The sequence below is a fragment of the Glycine soja genome, chromosome 19, assembly GCF_004193775.1.
Source record: "Glycine soja cultivar W05 chromosome 19, ASM419377v2, whole genome shotgun sequence".
NCBI classification, from domain to species: Eukaryota; Viridiplantae; Streptophyta; class Magnoliopsida; order Fabales; family Fabaceae; genus Glycine; species Glycine soja.
In genome coordinates, this window is record NC_041020.1 from 40,398,718 (window position 1) to 40,407,947 (window position 9,230).

The window sequence follows — 9,230 nt, forward strand, 5'->3', positions numbered from 1 at the left end:
TTTCTTACATCAAACACTACAACATATCATTTTATTCTACTTTTTTTCTTATTGTCTCCTATTTCTATTTATCCTATTTCTCTCCTCTAAACCAAACACACCTTAGGAGGGAGAGGGAGATTGAGCAGTGAAAGAAGCGGTGGGGCATTAGGTTTCAAGGACAAATTGAGAAAAATGGAGAGAAAAGAAATAAAAAGAAAATAAAAATATCTCGATCATCCATTTAAAAACTGATATATCATCCTGACAAAGTCATTTGTACAAATGTAATACTGGTTTGAATTGCATTTAAGTTACCAAATCTAACAAGTGCTCAAGTTATGAGTTCATAACTCCAATATATCCGTGAAAAGAATAGACCAAGGCAATACTAAGTTAAACAACTAATCACATTCTAATACGTAAGCTTTGTAAATTATAAAAGATTTTGTATATAACAACAAATAAATGCTAAATTTTCTATTGCAAATATATCTTGCATGCTAAATATAAAGCAGACACTAAGATGTAAACATTGAACAGAACAAATTTTCAAATACTACACTATAATGACTTATTTTTATATACAAAAAATAAAACTGCAGGCTTAAGCTCTGATATTGGTGAAGATTCTTACAGTATCTAAAATCTTTCTATTCCATTTCTTTTTAATTTTCTCAATTCACAATTCTTTGAAGCCAAATCTCTAACGTATCCATTTTTCCCTTGGTAGGTGTACACATGTGGAACTGACAAGGTTCACATGGACCAAACTTCACGTAGGAGTTGGTATCTAGCATTTGTGGTGGGGTGGCCCCCTTGCTCTTTGTGATTATTACCTTTTCCATTTTCAGTGACTGTTGGAGATGAAGGAAGCTTATCAATGATGGATGTAAGAGGGGAATCAAGTTCCTCTAGCTCTTCATCACTTGTATATCCTCTACTCTGAACAGCTGATACATTTCTTGCCAAGTGAGACTTTCCTTCAGTCTCTGCAACTTTCTCTGCCACATTAGCAGAAGAGGGAGCCATATACACAACAGGTGCAGCCACATAGGGAAAGCTTCTTGCAGATTCTGCTGACAATCTTCGCTCTATAATAGTCTGAAAGATGAAGTAAAAAAATCCAATAAACTAGTTCCCAGAATTACTGCACTATTAAAGTAGAGCAGAAAGTTACAAAATATATATGCTTCATGAAATTACACAAGGCAATATCAATTTCAGAATATAAATAATTTAGAGTAAATTACACTAATCACCCTTGAGATTTTGTGTACATTCTCTACTTTTCTAACCATTACAGTCACGTCTCAACCAGGAGGTGTTAATCTAACATATAAGGAAATGTCAGTATCTTTTCAAACATACAAGGGGATGTCAATGTAATGTTTTCAAACATAAAAAGAGGTTAATGTAGGAATAGAAAAAAGAGTAGTGTTATGTGTAATTTGAGAAAAACTTAAGGGGATGTGAGTGTAGTTTACTCAATAATTTATTATTATTTCCTAGCTAATGCATTATTATAGACAAAGTATGATGAGAGAAACCAAAATTTAATAGCCCGGTTGGTGTTCATAACAACATACACCAAAAAGTAACAAAATTTAATGTTCAGTTTTTTCTTTTGGACCAACTCTTAAATTCTTCTAAGCTGTTAAATCTAGCAACAAATTGATGTATCCTCCTAAACAACTTAAAAATGAAAGTGATGTATGTAAGGCATACCTCCGCATTCAGGGCCTCCAAGACAGTTCCTGGAACAGGATCTGGACAGAACTCATCCGGAGTGAAGTTACAGAGAACCCGTATAATCAATGAAAGAATGATGGTTGGACACACCTGTACAACAATGAAAGATATGGAATAAAGACAATGACAAACCAACCAAAAAAGTGAGAGTGATATGCCACTGAAGAAAATCAGCATTTAATTCATGAAACTAACCTCCTGTCTGATATTTCTATCTATAAGCATGTCTTTAGGTAGCATCAGAAGGTCACTCAAGTCATTAAGGAGAACAAAAGATTTAGGTTCACCGTCTCCACCTTGCTTTTCATCATTCTCACTGTTCTCCTGATCTTCTTGCAGACAATCTTCAGCATCCATGCCAAACATGTCAGTAAGCCATCTAGACCAATTGCCAACCTGCAGGTCAAGTCGCTCTTCCATAAGCATAAACACAGAATAACTTTGCTTGATGATGAATCCTTGATACTTCATATAATAGTAGTAACATGAATTATGCCAACCATGCTAATTGATAATCATATTATCATTTTTTTTCTTTCAATTATAACACTTTTAGTGGCTTACTTTGGACATTGCCACAAGAACAAGATCAATACCACAAGGCACCTGAAGAGTTCCGCATTTCCCCAATATAATAAAATCACAGATGAATACAACATGATATCATCTAAGCGACTAAGCAGCTGGTTTTTTAAGATTATGTATGAAGTTAGAATATAAAGGGGGCTCAATATATCAAATATATCATAAACAATCATCATGCTTTTCTTTTCCGAAGAAAGAAAACATATAAAGTATCAATTAAACGCTAATCAAATCAGTTGAACAAGTAAACCAAACAGTTCTTATCATGAGAAGCAAATTTTCTTATTACAAGCTTTAGTTTCAACACAAGCAGGTTGCCCAAGTTATACAAAGCAAACATGTAGGGTTTTCTTTATTTTAATAAAATCTTTGTAGTTTTCTTAATTTTAATAACAAATTTTTCAAAAGCTCCCATCAGGAACTGTCCCTCCAAGAAGTTGACGCACTATTGATGATGAATGTTTACTATAGGCAGATTAGAAATTCAAATATTCAAATTCAACTTTTAAACAATGTGTATGAACACCAAAAGCAGTAAAAGGGTTAAACACATACAGAATTTTTTAGCTGTGCACCAGACCCAAAGCTTAAATCTCCTGCTGGAATTGGCAAAACCTTCGAATTCACAATAGGGTCTGATATAGGATCAGTCGGGATCTCAAGGGCCGACTCCCGAAGAAGAGCATTGAACATGGCAACATCTAGTCTAGCTATGCATTGTTCCATGACCTGGTAAAAGAATTTAAATCTACTTAATCCTGACCAAAAGAAAGGGAAGTTATAAACACTGCAAGAATGGAAGGATATCATTAATAATAAAAAAAGCACACCATTCTGGCCAATACAGGCAAACAACCACATTCGTGCCCTCCTGCTCGAACAGGACAGAGTCGTTGAAAAGCATCTTGGAAAGCATTTCTCCACAGATTGATGGAAAAGTTCCCTTGATTGTGATCACCAAGAGCAGGTCCCATCAGCTTCCCAATGGGTTTATTTGAAGAGTCCCCAACTGGAGAATGCATGTAGGGTGTCAAAGCCTGAAAATATATCATGCTTTTCATGTTATAAAAAGTGCTTCGAAGAATGATACAGAGATCTATTGTGTCAATGGCGTCCTAGAGTATATGAATCATCCAACATACTAATGATATACCGACTTTAGAACATAATAAATAATGTTCTTGATAATGATTAATTCCTATTTGGAGTTAAACTAGTAGATAAGTTAAACATGAGATGGTTGGAATAGACAATTTACTCCTCCCACTGTACTGGAAAATATGTAAGAATGATTATTTTCTTACATCAGTGAATGCATCATCAAATATCTAACACAAGAGACAACATCTACCTGCCACCACACTGACTCCACTATCCGAGAAAAGATCCACGATTCTACTCTTTCCAAAGCAAATGTAAAGGTTCCTGTCTCTTGCCAATCTTCAACCAGAGGCATAAAACCATTTCCTGGTTTACCATTGGAGCTACCTTTCCATTTCAGTGCCATAGACTTCCCATCATTTCTCTTGCCAGCGGCATTTGACTCGACCAACCTTTTAAGGGGACTAGCTTGACAGGAATTCCCAAAAGCTTGTGAAATTATCTCTCTCAGCACAATGGTATTTGAGAACCAGAAAGTTAACCTAAAACACAAATCAAGGAGAATATTTATTGTTCATATTCAAAATCAGTAAATGAGAATTTTAACAAAGCACAAGCACATACCTTGAAACATCATTACCACAAGACTTGGCAACCAAAACAAGACCAGAAACAGTATTCTTGGCAATCGTGGCTCGCCTTTTCTGGGTCCAATGCTTACAGGCATGTATATAGAGCCTAGAAAGGCGCCGAGCAGGTGTGTGCACCTTGTGTGTTGAGCTGCCATGCTCTGGTGCAATAGAATAAAGTGACACTTCAAGAGCAGCAACTTCTCTAAGCTCCTCTTCAAGCTTTTCAATTCGTAATTCCATTTCTTCAATTTTTAATTCCGCAGCTGCATTATCCTCGTGCTCATCATTTTCTTCATCATTAACTGTTTCACGACTTTCATCTTCACTTCCTACACTCTGAGCACCATTGGAGGATTCATCATTAACAAGTTCCTTGACCTCTTGAACAGGTTTTTCATCAACACCTTCAGGAGATTCCGATGATACATTTACAGGAACTTTCACGGTCTTGGAATTAGCTGAGGAAGTATTTTTGTTTGTAACTTTGGAGTGCCCTTTATTTGAGTTCATAGGTTTCTTTTGATTGCTATTTGATACCTTTGATTGAAATTTATTTGTTTTTCTATCAGATCTCTCCTTTGATCCACGATTGCTTTCTGAAGGATTCACTTTAACCTTGCTTTTAGGATCTTTTAAAGCTTTTTCTGTTCTTTCATCCTCATTGGTGAAAGAATCACCTTGGGAAGATACTGAATCCTTTACTGTCTCAGTATCCGAGACTTCTTCATTCCCTTCCTTTTGCTCTTTCTCCAAATCACTGGAACGATCATCAGCCACTTCATTTTTGTTTTCATTAGCAACTGTTTCATTAACTTTCATCTCGGCAAGTGCCTCCTCCGACCTGTTGACATCATCCACATAATGTATAATCACATTTTCATAAGTTTCTGAATTCTCTGAGGCCGCGTTTGAATCACTTATAAAATTATTTGCAGTTGGTCTACTATCCTGGGGTGTCTTAGATTCAGTTCCTTTTTCATTCAATGTTTTGGAAGAATTATCTTGATGCAATTTATTCTCTCTCCTTTCGGTTCTTCTTGAACCCTTTGTCTGACTATTCCTTGAAGCTTTTCTCTTCTCAAATTCTTTCATGCTTTCAAATTCCTTCAAATATCAATCAAATGAAGATGCTGTGACAGGGAGAAATGATAGCAGTAACTAACCTTAGCGAGCTCGGTATGCGCTAGTTCTCAAATCCTAAAGTCTGTTTGTAACCACTAACAATACCTACTCCCCAGAATAGTGCTTTTTCCACCACCAGAGAAGTGCTTGCAGAACCTCTCTGTTTCTCCAGGGGCTCAAAACAACAAGTTTCTACCTGCAAAGGTATTGACAAAATAAGTGGCTTGATTCTCAGAGAGTAATAGGCAAAAATCGTAAAAGGAAACCAATTTTGATTATCGGGATAAGAGGTGAGGTGAAGACATTAGAAGCATTTATCACAATGAGTGTCAAAAAATGGAAAACCCAGAAAGATGACTAGTGCAGAAAGTTCATTAATTATTATATAGCACACACAATTTGCAATAACTGAAGGGGGACCATGTTCAATTTCAGGCCACAAATTTTTTGCATAAAATAGATCAAGATCTCATTTAGAAAGTATCTATAACCCTTACTCCATGAGGGTAGGCAGCGGCAGAAATCAAAATGTGAACATATAGTATAATAAAAAAATAATACAACAGGAAAAAAGTTACAAAAGGCACGGATGGATTAATCGAGTTCTTTGATAAGAAATTCTGCATCCATTTTGATCTTGTCCACACTAGTGAAATTGAAGTAATTTCCTAAAATTAAACAAGCCTAGGATATCATCACTTCTTTGTTTTTTACTCTGTACAGGAGCAAGACTTGCGCCATTTCAGACAAAAAAAAACACTTATTTTGTGGTACCAAGGCGAATTAGAATGGAGTGACAGGGACATAGTGGTACCCTGGAAATATTCTCAGCAAAAAAGAAAAATAGCCAACCAAACAAGATGCGGCCACCATGTTAGAGTAAAAAATAAACAAACAAATAAATGAATGAATAAAAGAATCTCTGGATCGATTTGCGATTAACCAAGCACAAGCAGAGACCTAGAACTAATAGAGGGTGAAGAAATATCTATCCTCCATCGCCAACGTCATCACATACATACATACATCAAATATGCTAGCTGGCTATATTCCAATAATTTCAATGGAGACCCCATATAACAACTGTCACTATAATCAGTCTAAAAATGTTGTCTTTCTTAACCATTAACTTTGACCAACCCAACCCATCAAGAAAAATTAGCAAAATTAGCAGTGGAAGAAGCTTAGGCATTCAACTGATACAACATTTCCGGAATTTCCACCAAAAACAAAACCAAAACAGAAGGAAAAGGGAGTTACATCACAGTCACTATTTAATAAGCAGAAGCAAAAATAAATGAAAAGGCAGAAAACGAATGAAGATTTAATGCATAAGGACAAAGTGGATTCAGAAGATTTATATTAAAAGACAAGTATAGTATAACCGTACCCAAAAACATTATATGTTTCTAAATAGAGATGAGAACAAAAAATAAAATCGTAAAAATGGGAAACGAAGAATTATAGAAAAGCCAAAGAGGGAAGTTGAGTAGTGAGAAGAAGAAACGAACACGATGTTGGAGGAGACAAGCGAACAGGAAACGGGTGAGTGTGTAGTCAATTCGGGAGTTTTGAGTTCGTGACGGTATGATATATAATCTCACGTGAAACGAACAGGGAAATGTAAAAAGAGAAAAGAGAAAGCATAGAATAGAAGGAAGCAGAGAGAGAGTAAAAAGCTGTAATGTAATGTAACGTAACCGTGATAATAAAGAAGGATGGGATGAACAGTTAAAAACGTTGGAACATAACTTACCGCTCAGTCTCAAACACGCGGTTTTGTTTTGTTGTTGAAGTGGTACGTACGCAAAAATGATGGCAGACAAAAGGATACTTGGGATTAGCAACGTTGTCACTCTTGTTTTCTTTGGGTTGTTTTTGTTACACTCATGAGAGGTTCTCGAGAGCTGTGTTGAGAGAGAGAGAAGAGAGAAGAGAGTGCGCGAACGTGCATGCATTTTTAAAACGGAACAAGGAGTGGTGAGGGTAACCGGGAAAGGGTGTCGGTGAGCGAAGGTGACCGGGTATAGCCGGTCGTCGTAGTCAACCTTGCCGGGGGGCCTATTTTCCAATCCTAACACGCTCCGCCCTCCTTCCTCGTTCCATTCTCCATACCTTTAAAGGTAAATGCTAACAATAAATAACATAGTCTTGTAAGTAAAGAAGTAATTTGGTATGTTGTTATTATTTTTTAAATATCTTTTATTTTTTTTTATTTTTTTTCATGATAGAAAGTTTTAATAAAAATTATTTTAGAAATAGTTTTATTTTTCATATGAGATTAAAAAAATTAAATAATGTGAGCTAATTTTTTTAATTAGTGTATAACTAACTATTTTCATTTACTATATGAATCCGAAGAAAATAGTGTCTTAAGGGCATTAATTAAAAAAATTAAAACAAAAATATTTTTATTAGGTGGTGAAAAATTACGCTACTCATAATCTTTTTTACATTCTTTTACGATTTGCAAAATAAATATTTTTTATTTTAATTTTTTAACTATTGTCTTAATGCACTAATTAGTAAGACCTTATTTTTAATTACGTGTTTTAATTATGCTTTCTTGTCTTAATCCCTTTAATAATTAGGTTTAGGGCCCAGACATTACAACATGCCGGGTAAATTAAGCACGGCTTAATTATATTTAATAATTTAAATTTATTTGTCAAAATTAATTTTACTAAAAAAAGTACATGTAAGTGTTCCTAAAAAACTAATTCAGGAATTTAAAGTAAAAAAAGTATAAAAAACATAAATATATTGTTTTGTAATTTTGTAATACAATTTTTTGTAATTTTCAATAAAAATATTTGTTAATTACTATTTTAACAAGACCTTTATTAAATTCCTTTTACCAAACTCAAGTTCTCGACATGGAGGCATAGTGTCTTTAATTATGAATAAAACTTTATATGTTCTTAAGTTATTTTAATATTATTTTTTAACTAAAATTAAAAGTTTGCTTTAATAACTGATGTCAACATTTTAATATTAATTTTAATTTAATTGAAACTAGTACTAGTATAACACAAAATATCAGCATCTAATTTTTATCCCTTCATTTACTACCCGTTCGCTACAGTATCAAACAAGTTTTTTGTGTTTTTTTTTTTTTTTTACAATATAAAACTTAAATTTAAATTTGTACTACTACTAACTTCTTAACGGTACTTCATTAGTCCATTACTAAACCCTACTGAACAAATACAGTAGTATACTTATTTCAGTAAAAATACTCACAGTTAATGCTTATTTTTTAGATGAACAATTAACACTTAAATAATTACAAAGATATAGAGACAGGTGATAATTTATAGTACTATATTTTTTTGGTAATAAGGTGATAAGTTCCTCTACTATATATATATATATATATATATATATATATATATAGAGAGAGAGAGAGAGAGAGAGAGAGAGAGATAATATTTTTTGTTAAATTAATATTTTATTTTTAAAATTTCCACAATAAAATTTCTTCATCAAATATTTTTTATTTGTAATATTTGAATCCTCATTTTTCTCAAGTACTTTGAAGTTTATGATAGATTTCGGATACGAAATGCTTTTATGACGGAAAGTAAAAAAACAAGATTTTTTTATAAAATTTAAAATATTTTTCAGAAAGTAAAATTAGAAACATGAGAAAAGGGAGATGCTAGGAATACTCTGATGTTAGGTAAAATTTAATATTTTAATTTATAATTTCTAAAAAAATTAAAATATTTAACATGGTTCAATTTACAAAGGTTTTACATAGTAAAAAAAAGCATTTCAACGTTTTAAGTATATAAAAATTGATAGAAGAGCTTAATTGTAAAAAATAAATGGGTAAGAACTATTAAAGAATTAAAATTGCACATTAATTACAAAAAAAAAATAGTAAACCTATTAAAATGATAGAGTATCACATATTATTAAGAAATTTTTTCAATCAATTTCCTACGGCATTTATTCAGTGATAATTTCCTTAAAATGATATGAAAAGGTTAATTAATTCCTTATGGTTCCATGGTCGTTTTCATTGGCTGCTCTCATGTTCCATTTGGCCACCGT

At 33.3% G+C, this 9,230-nt stretch overlaps 1 protein-coding gene across 7 annotated transcripts; it reads right to left on the reverse strand.

Annotated features, from left to right (window-relative positions):
• Positions 1-395: 395 nt before the first annotated feature.
• LOC114400267 lies at positions 396-7,088 on the reverse strand. 7 transcript variants are annotated; one of them, XM_028362630.1, is made up of 9 exons: positions 6,928-7,086; positions 5,213-5,367; positions 4,042-4,890; positions 3,668-3,959; positions 3,147-3,353; positions 2,872-3,045; positions 1,927-2,127; positions 1,708-1,821; positions 396-1,083 (listed from the first exon to the last, which is right to left on the reverse strand). In XM_028362630.1, exons 3-9 carry the CDS (start codon positions 4,866-4,868, stop codon positions 739-741), a joined length of 2,160 nt encoding a protein of 719 aa, XP_028218431.1. In that variant the 5' UTR covers positions 4,869-4,890; positions 5,213-5,367; positions 6,928-7,086; the 3' UTR covers positions 396-738. The 7 variants fall into 7 exon arrangements, with proteins under 7 accessions (XP_028218431.1, XP_028218425.1, XP_028218427.1 ...); XM_028362624.1 differs by having other exon boundaries at positions 4,042-5,367; positions 6,928-7,088; XM_028362626.1 differs by lacking the exon at positions 6,928-7,086 and adding an exon at positions 6,683-6,829 and having other exon boundaries at positions 4,042-5,367.
• Positions 7,089-9,230: the final 2,142 nt, after the last annotated feature.

Excerpts from the sequence above, each read along its gene's own strand:
- LOC114400267 (XM_028362624.1), bottom strand. The coding sequence starts at position 5,141 with ATGAAAGAATTTGAGAAGAGAAAAGCTTCAAGGAATAGTCAGACAAAG. Across the intron at positions 3,046-3,146 it reads TGCCTGTATTGGCCAGAATG|GTCATGGAACAATGCATAGC; the intron begins GTGTGCTTTTTT and ends TTCTTTTACCAG. Across the intron at positions 1,084-1,707 it reads TGGAGGCCCTGAATGCGGAG|ACTATTATAGAGCGAAGATT; the intron begins GTATGCCTTACA and ends TTCATCTTTCAG.